The sequence below is a fragment of the Lissotriton helveticus genome, chromosome 4_1 (genome assembly GCF_964261635.1).
Source record: "Lissotriton helveticus chromosome 4_1, aLisHel1.1, whole genome shotgun sequence".
Taxonomy (NCBI): domain Eukaryota; kingdom Metazoa; phylum Chordata; class Amphibia; order Caudata; family Salamandridae; genus Lissotriton; species Lissotriton helveticus.
The window spans coordinates 1,477,834,651-1,477,848,128 of NC_136063.1; the positions used below are offsets into that span (position 1 = coordinate 1,477,834,651).

Here is a 13,478-nt window from a genome sequence, read left to right on the forward strand (position 1 = left end):
ATACTGGAGATACAGATCACTTGACGGGGACATTCTTCACACCCTCCTTACTGGGCCTCAATTAAATAGATGCTGACAAGCCATCTGAAGGCACAAGCATTCCTTTTCCATGATTTTGACCAATGTTCATACATCATGAACCAACTATCATGTTATCTCGCTTCTGCCCTGGCCAAACTTTGTATCTTGAGTCTTTGGCACTCTTTGGCCTCCTACTATTGCATTTGCGCCAGCCTGAATGACCACCTAGATTAATTCTGAGAAACATGCAGAGATTTTATCAAGGACCTTTGAGAACCCAAAGCTGGCTCAGTCCCTGTGCTTTTCCAGACCTGTCGGACACAAGGATGGATATACAGGGAGCTCTTCCACCCTAATGCAGTTATTTCATTGCCTATCTACTACTTCTTGTTTACTTATGCTGTCTTACATGAGGATTACTACAAGTTCATATTTTAATGCTTCTCTAAACTGACCCCTGGGTGGACAAATGGAGCAGAATGTTTCTTTATGTTCTTTCATGTCCTTTCTATTCTCCTTGATGGTTAATGAGTCTGAACTTTCATGAAAGGTATGAGCATGGAATGGTTATTACCAATGTACCACACTGCTAACATTGTGTGTTTTCCTATGTATTCTTTTATTTTTTGTCATGTAGCAAATATTTTATTGGCAAAAACTAAGAATTGAGCAATAACAACACATACATTGACATGCAAGCACAGCTTATTCCCATATTGAGTTACTGATGTTAACTGTGATACATGCACCAATAGCAAATATTTATATACAATATTTAACAAAAGATGGAAAAAGTGAGAAAGGGGTGAGAGAGAATAAGCTATAGAAGGAAGAAACTAAGAAGAGGAAAGGAAGAAGAAGAGAGAGATAAGAAGAAGGGAGGAAAAGAGAGTAAACAGAGAGGATAAATCAGTTAGGCAAAGTCCAAGTATAATAATACAGGTTGGTGGAGAAAGGTGACACACTAATAGTGATGAGGAAGACTTCAGAATCAGTGTAAAATAATGCAAATTATAGGGGTGGGGTAACCTGTAAAAATGGGTAGCATATGACAAGAAAAATATCTGCTCTATCCATTTAGTTGTAAATGAACTTTTCATAGGACGCCGTCTTATAAATCTCCATGAGCTATTCATCATGTAACAACAATTGTGAAGAACGCCAAAGCCATAAAATAAAAATGTTGGCAACTTTAAGGGCAGTGACAAGCAAGCGACGAGCATGGTGGGTCAGCTTTGGAATGTCTGATAAATCATGAAGGTGAACTAGGTGTTGTGAAAGTGGTGTAGGTAAATCCATAGAATCCTGTACCCTACTGCCGTCCAAAGGTAAGTATAGTGGGACAGTCCAGTAAGAAATGAACATTATCACATGGTGCAAGATCACATCACCAACAGGCAGAGTGAGGGAGCAACCCTGCAGCCTTAAGCCATGCCGGGGTCCAGTGCCAGCCCAGAAGGATTTAAAAAAAGGATTTTAAAAAGACTGAGCTTCATCTACTTGTCACGGACTACTCATTGTAGGGCCCCAAATGTTCAGTCCACTCTACCTCATTATATTCCATCTGTAGGTGAGGCTGGCAAGTTGTCCCGAGGCTTGCCAATTTTGGTTGGTTGTAAAGATAGCAAATCAGGAGGTTGCACAATCCAAACATCACGCCTTTAAACTGACCCCAAGTATTGAGGTACGGGAGTACTGGGGAGCAGGAGATGGTCTTGGGTTGGGTGCGCATTCTTCTCAGCAGACAATTACCTAAATGTGTATATAGCCATTTGGGTAAGCGACTAGTCAAATTCTTCCCATAGCATCTCAAAGGACTTGAGCTCACCACCAGAGATCAGGTGTGTAAGATCCAGAATCCCAGCTCTGTGCCAAGGGCCCAAATCAAGCATGTCCCCACCTGTGCGAATGCCAGTATTATTCCAAATGGGAGCCCTGTCATGAAGATGTGAGTTCACTGATGTGTGAGCCCGCATCCAGGCAGCATACATGGCTTTCAGAATGGGATTGGTTTGTCAGCGGTGGCGGGAATAGGAAGATAGAGGGTCTGTAATCCAAAAGCTGCCTCCTGGATTCTGCATGCAATCACGACCCATAATGGAGGGATCCGGGTATGGATGTACCCCATTTGTGCCAAATGTAGGGCTAAGCAGTAATGTTCCACAGAAGGCAGGCCTGGTACCCCTGGTGGTCTGTGGGTGATAAGCTTCTGAATTGCCATTATCTATCTGATGGAGAGTCAAGAGGGGTAATACTTGGGGAAGCATGCCTAATACATATGTGATTCGGGGAAGAGTATCCATTTTAACCACATGGGTCAGACCTCAATGAGAGCGACTCAGGTGAGACCTCTTCGCGAAGTTCAAACGCATTTGCTCCATTAATGGGTCTAGGTTATCCACCACCATAGGCTCCACGCCCCTGTTTACTAGAATGCCCAGATACCTGAAGGGGAAGTTCTTCCACTGGAATGGGTAACCAGTTATGGCGGTGCAGGTGGTGATCCGCAACAGCGGTAAGGCATCACTCTTTCCCCATTTCACTTTGTAGCCTGATATTGCCACAAAAGCATCAATGGTCTACAACACCTCATATGTATTCTTATCTATTGCGAGGGCAGAAACCTCTAAAATAATTGGTTGTCCTTATTTATTTGTACTTTATTTTTTTTTTAAAAAGGTAATAAAAAAAATGACAGCGCTAAATAAACTAATCTACTTATTTATTTCAGCCCTCTTGTTTTGTAGGCTATGGTTGTGCATATAAGAGAAATCTATGTTACACTAGGTATTGTAACCGGTCCTAACATGTAAGAAGAGCTCTGTTTTGAGAATATCTTATTCCATTGTCTGGCTTCTTTAGTCCAGGATACCACATCAAAACTGAACAAGTGGCAAATTCTCCTATCTCCATCACCAAAACATCGACGGGCCATTACCTGTCTCTCACTAATGCCATGCTCCCTGCAACTCAGTGGATACCAGTTTGCATCCCATCTCAGCACTGTTACATTATTTACACCGACACTAAATAACTAGCTATTTTTTCTCACTGGATTAACTTTTGATACGGAGATGAATAAGCACATACCTTTGTTAACACACTTGGGGCCAGATGTACGACCTGCAAAACAGTGCCTCGAAAATTGTGACTCATTTGCAACTCGCAATTTGCAAGGCGCTATTTGGCACGTACAACAGTGTGTTTAACACTGTTTGCGATACCCAATGGGGTCGCAAATTGCGAGGCTCATTATTAATAATGAGCCTATCGCAATTTGCGAGCCCATTGGGAATGACAGGCCCTCCCAGGGATGGTGGACTGCTAGGCTCAGCAGACCACCATGTCTGGGACTGCTTTTAAAGGGGATGCATTAAAAAAAATGAAACAAAAAGTTTCCCTGGGACCACTGCCTGCCCTTAAAAGATATTTTAAGAGACAGTCATAAAGTGGAAGGGGTCCCTTGGGGACCCCTTCCAAATTGCGACTGCATTACCACCTCAAGAGGGTGGTAATTTGCGAGTGTTTTGTGACCGCAATTACAGTCACAAAACATTCATACATTGCTTTTCGGACGCTATTAGGAAGGTAACGCCCCTTCCTAATAGCGAATCGCAATTCCTAAATAGCGAGTCGCAAATTAATTGTGACTCACTATTTAGGAATTGTACATGGCCCTGGGCCATTTTGCATGCCCAAACGGGTCACAAAACCATTTGCGCATTCAATTTAGGGTCGTACATCTGGCCCTTACTTCAGAATATTCTACCTCAGCTGTATTCTATGATGTGAATTGGTAGGACAATATCTTCATAATTTCAAGACGAGCAAAACTTCAATGTTTCGGACTCACAAATTAATTTGTGTAATAAGGGATGTACTATGGATTGTTATCTCTCCATTGGTTGTATTCTCCAAAATAGTGGGTTATTGGACATTTAACCCAGGGAGGGGGGCACTTTGTTCAGTGAAAAAAAACAGGAATGTACTGGTGGTACGGTGGATCAGTCCTCCGCTGTCTGGTATCTATGGAATACTCTATCTCACCTCAGATCTCTTATCTTGCATATCCAAGGCACCAGACTGGATCCAGAAACTCTAGTAATAGCTGTGGTGCAGCAGTATGTATTATTAAGCCTTGGTCATGGCTCTGTCTCACTTCTAGACAAGAGGACATGGAGCAGCATAGAGGGTCCAGCTCAGGCGATGATATTGTCTGTCTCCTATTTTTACCACAAACTCAGACACAAAGCGTGGTTGACAAGACTGAACTTGTAGTGACAGTGAGCAGAAACTAATCTGGGACATTACTACTCCTGAGAGTCCACACCACAGAGCAGGGATGTGGTTAGCTGGTAAGGAATCTGTGTTTATATAGAGTATCCGCCAGAAAAAGCGATACAGAAGATAAGTAACTTATTCTTCTGATGGGCACTTCTAACTGCTAATTCCTCACTTACTAAACCAGTACCTAATCAATGCCGCCTGCAAGGAGGTGGGGCTTAGGAGTGGACTATCATCAGGATTTCCTGCAGGACCAAGTGGGAAAAACAAGCCTCACTGCAGACTTGAGAATTGATGCAGCAGTGCCTGGTTAAAATACGAAGAGATACCAATGTAGCTGGCAGGCATATATCCAAGATTAGAACATCCCAAGTTAGGGCTGAAGTGGCACTTTTTGCCCTGGTGGAATGAGTTCTAAGGACCTCAAGAAGGTCCTTTTTTGGCCAATACATCACAAGGTCGATGCAGAGAACAATCTTTCATGATAAGGTATATTTCTGGGCTGCCTTTCCTTTTTTACTGATGCACTGCGGCCTACCGGGCTAATGAAGCAGAGAGGAAAATATGTGAAAGACTTTATAATAAATGCATCACAATGGGTGATTGAATAATGAGGGCATTAGGTAAAAAGGGATGAAATAACCAATAAGTAATGTTTAACTGTACCCACAGGAGAGCTAGGCAAAAACTAGTACAAACAAAAGAACATCAGTAGTGTCTGTAGGAGATCAACTTATTTCTTCTGACATCAGGTGGAATATTTAGTCTAATGACCAGACTTTAGACACTTGGTGGAAGGCCAGCAGAGAGCCAAAATGACGTCCACTATCTCGGATTGAAGGTTGATTCCTCTCAGTTGGTTCCACTAAATATCCAATCATTCTTCCAAATTGTGTCCTCCTACTCCACGTACGCTCGCGGAGTGCTTATACTAGTCAAGTGAGGCATCCCGTTCACCTAACTGCACACACTTGCAGACTCTCAAGACCAATACATTATAATCCAGGTAAATTTTGGCAGTACAATGCTGACCCTAGTCAATACATACAGCCATAATATTGATGACTCTGCTTTTTTCGCACAAATATGGACGAAGCTACAGGCTCTAGAGCCAGCAGAAATAGTATGGGGTGGAGATTTTAATACATGCTTAACTCCAACAATAGACAGGTCAACAAGTAATGACAAATATGGTAAACAGGCAGCCAGGGTACTCAGAGATGGAATGGAGGAATGAGGGATGGTAGATATATTGCGACTACGGAATCCAAGGCTTAGGGAGGGAACTTGCACTTCCACTACATATAATACATGGTCACGAATAGACTATTGGATAGCAAAGTGAGGAGCTGGCACATAGACAAGCTCAGTAGACCACATGCCTAAGACATTATCCGATCATGCACCTGTCCGATTGGTATTGGCACTCCCTGCACATACTCCCAGGCAATTTATGTGGCATTTTCCAACGACTGCACTGCTAGACCAAGTTTTTAGAACAGGCTTAAGACGGGAAACGGTCACTACAAGGCAGCTGTTTCCACGAAAACCTTTACCACGCATGCATTACAACACATGCATGGTCACAACGACAGCCTTTACGACAAATACCTATACTACGAGATACGTAGTAAAGGCATGTGTGGTAAATGCAAAAAAAAGGGGGATTAAAAAGGGGGGTTGGGGAGGTCTCCCCCCAAAATAAAAAATAACCTGAAGTGCCGAGGCTGAAGCAATCATCATCGTTAGAGAGGAAACTTAAAGAAACTTCTGCTTCCTCTTTATGACGTACGACCAGGCCCGGACTGGCCGTTGCGGGCACCGGGCAATCCCCCGGTGCGCTGCAAGGGTGGGGGACGGTTTTGGGCCCTGGGAGCCGTTTTTGTTACAGGGCCGTTTTTGCAGCATAGCTGCAAAATCGTCCCTGTAACAAAATCGGCCGAAAACCGGCCCCGGCAAAGAGCTCGGTCGACCCCCATGGGGCCGGCCGAGCACTTTGCCAGGGCCGGCTTTGGTTCTCAGTCCGGCCCTGCGTACGACCGACGTCACCAAGGAAGATGGAGAGGAGATGACTTAAAAAGGTAAGGGGAAATTTAGTTAAAAAAAAAAGAAAAATTAAGGTTTAAGGGCAGGGGTAATTATAAGGAGTGGGGGCTGGGGGTCATGTAATGGGAGGGGTATAACCTTTAACAAGAGTATGCCCTCACCATGCATAAATTTACAACAAAAATCGTTGTAAATCTATGCGTGGTAAAGGAATATTCGTGGTAAAGGTTATGCGTGGAAAACGCATTCTGTTGTAACGCATGTGTGGTAAAGGCATGCGTTGCAACGGAATGCACTGAAACGACATACAACCGCTTAAGACCAGCTATAACAGACTACTTTGAGCACAATATGGGGTCAGTCACTAGTGCCCGAAAACACTGTTGAAGGCATTTAAAGTGACAATTCGGGGATTCTGTGTAGGTAGACACACTGGGGTTTTAAGGGACATACAACAGCAGCTAACTAAAGTAGAAAAGGAAAAACATTCACTAGAAAAACAGTACATGCGAACCCTGAACTCTACACTAATCGCTGAGATCAGGAATAAAATGACTACATATCAGGTGTTCGGTGATAGTGAGGTGAAATACCTTTCATCTAGACATACGGCACAGAACTACGGAGAGGGAAGACGCCCGGGCCCCACAATTGCAGGCAGGATACAAAACTCACGCACCTCCTCACACATAGCTCAGATTATGGACGCACGAGGCACCCCACACTATGACACACCTTCTATCATAGACAGCTTTTCTGATTATTATGCGCAGATGTTCTCCACACACCTATCCATTTCAGACGAAGATATAAACGAATACCTGGATAACATAGCTTTAGCCTGGTTCTCGGATGCGCACTGAGAATACTTTATGCAGCCGATTAACAAAGACGAGATAAAAGAGGAAATCAGATCCCTTCCCAATAATAAAGCTCGGGGAACAGACGGTCTTCCTGAGAAATTAATTTAGTGATCTACTGACCCACCATCTCCTAGCTATGTATTCGGAGGCATATGACAACAGAATTTCCCCCTTCACCAAGAGAAGCCTTATTAATCACACTACTCACACAGGAGAAAACCCTGGCCCATTGAGCTTCGTACCGACCCTTATCTCTTATAAACTCAGACGCTAAAATCCTAGCCAAAATAATAGCCACGCAATTACAACCCCTAATGCAGAATATATTTGCAATGTTCCACCAACTACAGCCAGACCTGCCTGCAGCTGCAGCCCTCTTGCATGCAGCCAGGGCATTTCACTCAGTGGAGTGGTCATTTATGTTCTCTGTTCTCCGAAGAATGGGATTCCCACAACTGTTCCTACATTGGATTAACTTGCTGTACACAGAACTATGTACAAGGCTCCGGATTAACGGCATTACGGCCGCCCCCTTATATCTACACTGAGGAACATGACAGGGATGCCCACTTTCACCCCTACTGTTTACACTAGCACTTGAACCACTGGCACGCAAGATTAGATAAAACATGCAATTTCAGCACTACAGTTCCGCTTGCAACCCATCAGCATATCTCTTTTTGCAGATGATATGGTATTAAACACCCGCCACCGGAAGACAATCTAAATCCACTAATACGAGACTATACACGATTTGAATATTACTCCAGACTGAGTATAAACTGGGCTAAGTCAGTAGTAATCCCACTGACACCATCTATTAAACAAATCCCATTGAATTTTCCTCTACAATGGCGAACAGAGCGAGTCAAATACTTAGGTGTTTGGATACATCGCAACCCTGAATTGGTAGTAAGGGAAAATTATGGCACGTCCCTCACGAAATTATAAAGCCAGGTAGATCCGTCTGCCCATTATCATTAGCTGATTGAATTGCGATCCAAAAAATGGTGGTCCCACCATGCATTCTTTACCTCTTCGTGAACAAACCCATTGTCCTCACACAACAGTTCACAAAACTGCACTCCTGTCTGACCACACTTACTTGGGCGGGCAAACAACCTAGAGTGTGGTGGAAGGAACTCACTCAACCTTACACGCATGGTGGGTTCGGGCCCCAGATTTACAACTGTACTACCTCCACATTACATTACTGGATACATCTGCATGACTACTGCTCGCATCTCCTAGGCACCAACGTCTCATTACCAAGCTTTATAATGCAGCCCAGCAAGAGCAACATAGGCAAAATGAACACACTCTGGAAAAATGGAACTATGTGCTAGGCACTCCACAGACGAAAGAAAACTGGGACTATTGCTGTGCACTCTTGAAAGCACTTACACCAAATTGTAACCTTTGGGACATCCATTTTAAATTTATGCAACAGACATACGACACTCCAGTACAACTATATAAATGTGGTCTCCCCGACACTGATAGATGCTTGCGCTGTAATGCCACACATACAGACTTCTTGCATGCAGCCTGGGCATGCCCACAAGTGCAAAGATGCTGGCAGGAAGTAATAAATGCTATAGGAGCAATGCTAATTGAGCCAATTCCCAACACTCCACAAGTCTGCCTTCTAGGCCTACATAAAATAAAACAGCCCTCCAGATGAAAACTATTAGCCATAGCCTTATTGCTGACCAAAAGGAGGGGTGCTATCAGGTTGGGAAGCAAATACACACCACATATAAAACCTTGGCTGGCAGACATGACGTATTGCAGGGAGCAGCTCGAAGTTTACACAGAGGAACTACCAAGGCCCTCCCGTCCAAGGTCTCCATATATACACGATTAAAACCTCACCTCTTGTTCTTGAACAAAGTGCTCTTGATCCATTTTGTCAATGCGGTCCTTGTCCGTAGAGGATGTCACAAAATCAGCAAATTTAATTTTGTTTTCTATAGGCTCGCTAATTAATGAGTCACTGGATTTAGTGAGAAAAGTGGATATCTCTTTGTTGGCTGATTCTCTCACAATGCAGTCTAGTAATGGCTCTTGCATGATTGCCAAAATTCCTGCATCACAGTTTAGAATCTGGTCATCAGGGGTCACTTGGATACCAGTGTTTAGCTGGAACGTTTCTTCTGTTCCACCCTCTGCTCCCTCCAGATCTGTTAAATGGTCCCTCTTTGCCTGGTAGGAGATAATGCTTTCTGGTGGTGTCGCTCCAATGGTAGACAGTTCTTGAAAGCTATTGCGCTGCAATATTAATCTTTGTTTTTTAAAAGATTCCTTCCAGTCGTATCCATAACCAGACTCATTACTAATTGGATCCGCATCACTTTTACTTAAAATGAACTTGCATTTTGGGAAATGATTTTCAAAATCTGCATCTAATTAAGAAACATAAATTGTTTTCTTGTTTAGATTGTTTTGTTAAACTCTGTATGACTAGTGTACAACAGGAGATCAAAAGGAAATCTTAACAAATGCATCAAATAATAGCCTTATTATACATATTAATACAGGTATTTCATATTTGATTGCAAACAATATGTTATGACTGTAAAATAAAAAAAAGAGATAAAGAAATGAAGGATTAATTTTATGTAAAGATTGGGAACTTCTATTATGCAACAACGTTCCGTCTTTAATCAATCAATAAATATTTGCTTTATTCGATTCAAGTATTAAATCATAAAAGCCCAAGAGGATCATTCAACATTTAAAAATAAGCATTCATAAGTTAAAGGTTTATCAAGCTAAAAACTGATTAAAATCCATTACAATTATCATAGATATGAAATAACAGACAGATTTTAAAGTGTTAGCCGCATGCTCAGGTAGTAACAAAATTATCATGTGAATCAGTTAGTTTCAACAAGATTTGGACGTTGCATCGATTACCTTGCTCTGACCACCCCTTTCAGATATATTGCAATGTGACTAGTGACATTTTCATCAGCTAGAGATTAAAGCCTTATAAATGTGGGTCGACATTGCCTCAAGCCTAGCATCTTCAAATAAGGGACAATCCACCTTCACCTAAGTACAGTATAAAATTTACAAAAAAGCATAATGTGGATTGTCGACTGATTAGATACATTGCCACAAGGACAGGGGCAGGGAGAACGTGACCAGTCGTTTAATTGAGGAAATGTAACCATGTTGTGAAAGTTGCCTAAGCGTAGGTGCGTCAGTAAGAACCTATCATAATTACTTGGGGTACATAATAAATACGGTTGTATCTCTGTTTGAATCAAGAGTAATTGATTGGCTCTGACTGTCTGTTTCATAATGTTAGAAGACAGCCTGATCGTCTCCAGATGATTTAAACGTAAGGTTTTTAGGTCCTTCCCCGAGATATGAAGAATGGAGTCAGGATTGTCAAACAACTCAATGTGGTCAAGGTCACCCAAATGTTTTTAAATATATGCGAGCCAGTGGATGTAATTTACGTGCTGCAGTTTCAAACAATCTAAAATCACTTCCCGATTTAGGCCTGTAGACACACCTGTCCAGACCTTATGCCATATTAAAATCGGCTGGATTTTAATAAGGTCATACAGGTATGGCAGGCCAGTTCGGCATGGCAGATGTAAGTAGCTGTGCTATCAGGGACAGCCAAGAGTTATCTCAGAAAACTATTTTCAACTTGTTGGAGTGGCTCAACATTTAAATGGCCCCAGATACCAGCCCCATACAAGGCAACAGAGATACATTTGGCTTTATATATTACCAGGAGGTCATAAATAGGGCACTTGCCCAACCTCCTTGCAAAATTAATCAGAGCTCCTGTAGCTTTAGCAAAGAGTAATTTTCTGCAACTGGCAGCTTTTGCCCACAAACCCCTATTGTCAATAACAACCCCCAGATATGAAAAATAATCTACAAAATCAAGTTTCCTGCTATTTATGAAAATATTGCGGCACTTTACACTGGGCTTGCTACATTTCATGACAAATGTTTTTGAGATCTTAACTTTAAGGTCCAGGCTTGACATATAAGATACGAAACTCATCACTATTTTTTGCAGACCGTTCGGGGTGCGGGCTAACAGGACCGCATCATCGGCGTATAATAATACGCCAATTGCCCTGTTGCCAATGCTGGGCAGGTCTTGACATTCCCGTACTAAAAAGTCTCCCAAGCTGTTTATATAGAGGGTAAAAAGGAATGGTGTGAGCACACACCCTTGCCTTACCCCCTTTCCAATGGGAAAACTATAACTAAGCTCACCCGTTCTGCCGCAACGAACCGTAGTCCGGGTCTCTAGATAGGATTGTTTTAATAAATTAACTAATTGACCTTCCACCCCCATTTCCTCTAGAATTTTCCAAAGCTTTGAGTGATTGACACAATCAAGCGCTGAGCTCAAATCAGCAAAACACATATACAGACTCCCTTTTTTGGCTTGGACATATTTTCCTATAATGAGGCTCAGGTTCAGGCTTTGTTCGATTGTGACTAGACCAGTGCAAAATCCGTACTGTAAATCTGAAATGATACCTGTATCCTCAGCCTACGTCTGCAATCTTTTTAAGACCACACGCCTGGCGACCTTTCCTTGGGAGTCCAACAATGAAATGGGTCGGTAGCAAGCTGGGTCATTGCGATCACCTTTCTTAAATATGGGAAAAGTGGTATACTCTTAATCACTTAGCAGCCAGAAGTTGAACAATAAAAATAGATCAGGAAACAGTTATAGAAAAAAGTCATCTCACAGAAGCTTCGAAGACTGAACTTAAACATATTCCCACAGTGGTCTCATTAGATAAGTACATAATGGCAGGGCACAAATATTCCTGCCTCTTTCTTGATGCAATTAGCAGTTAGATAAGTGTAATTTACACATATTTAAATGTGTGTTTCTATATGTAGGTTATTGACAATGGTTTTAGTTATTGGTAGGTCTTGTTTCTTTAATAATTAATTTGTTTTATAGAGTTTTTGTCTGGTTGCTCACATTTTCACTGCGGCGCTCACCTGGGTTTCTCCCCCAATGCCGTGCAACTCTTTTTGAGTTTGAGTTAAGGTTTGCAGGGGCCACCCAATGCTTGTTTCCCCACAAGCCGACTACTTGCTTCCTCACATGAGCTGGAAGTTCTTTTCTCAAGCAACAACAGCTCCTTTTTCTTTTGCAACTTACCTCAAAGAGCCTGACTCTTGGTGATGCTTTCTATGTATGCTTTACATGGACCGAAGGGAAGCACCTTTCAAATCATTCAATTAGCTGTATTGTTTGTTCACAAATCCACATGCACATTGTATATGTACATGTATTTGGTAGCATTCTGCAACATAATGAGTGTCCCGTAACATTCAGTAGTACAAGATGATACAGAAAGCTATATTAATGCTACTGAAGAAATATTTAAAGGGAACTTGAGAAATGTTTTAAATGATTTCGCACAATGTGCAGTACATTTATCTATGGGTGTAACTGTGTAAAACACTGGAAAGCATGTCAAAGAAATTGTTGAGTCTCAGACAAAGTCTGCTGGAGGTAGTAGGTCATCCTATTGTTCTCATGAAGCCGCAGATTGTCATGAAGTCAGTTATGCTGTAAAGTTTCCAACTGAACCTATTCAGAGACAACCTTTTAAGAGGACTTTTAAAAGCCAAGCACACAAACATAGATTCTACAGGCTCCTCTGCTCATTGCAATGCGAAAGCAATTAGTAGTGAGATTTTATTTGTGTCCTCATTATGAAGCAGGCAGGAGTCCCCTAGGAGATGGGTGGTTAGAATCGCGGTCTCCTTACCTATGCACCCCATCCTAAGCGAGACCTTTTCCACATCAGGTTCTTTGATTGTTACTGGCCCTGGTAAATCCCAAGTTTGGATCACAGGTCTTAATCTTGGGCATGTACAACACAGACCTGCTCCTATGATGGGCTTGTTTCTCCTGATCCTGGCCAACCAATAAGTATTATTTAGTTGGAATAGCGGCTATGCAATCTAGCCATCTTTTTCTAGATCAAGGTCACCCTTTATTTTAAAATAATTTAAAAGGAAAAAGGGTGTGCTGTTGTCTCTGTGCCTCTTTTCTCACTCTCCCTCCCCCAAGAACTATCTGGAGTGTATGGAGAGAGGAAACAAAATGAAGAAAAGTGAGGAAAGGAAGTGGAGGAGCCTCACGGGAGTAACACCATGGAGGCTAGCAGGATGGTACTCGCCTGCCGCCTAGGTTCTCATCATCAGCGTCCACCACTCCAACCAAAAAAGTGATAGTGTAGAAAGAAGAAGAAA

The 13,478-nt window shown here is 42.3% G+C and overlaps 1 protein-coding gene across 1 annotated transcript in view; it reads right to left on the reverse strand.

The window, feature by feature from the left end:
- CAGE1 (cancer antigen 1) overlaps positions 1 to 13,478 on the reverse strand; it is a 1,568,844-nt gene that overhangs the window by 1,242,613 nt on the left and 312,753 nt on the right. Inside the window, exon 4 of the mRNA XM_078688067.1 lies at positions 9,090 to 9,619. Within this exon, the coding sequence (XP_078544193.1) occupies positions 9,090 to 9,619 (530 nt within the window). The remainder of the gene's footprint in view (positions 1 to 9,089; positions 9,620 to 13,478) is intronic.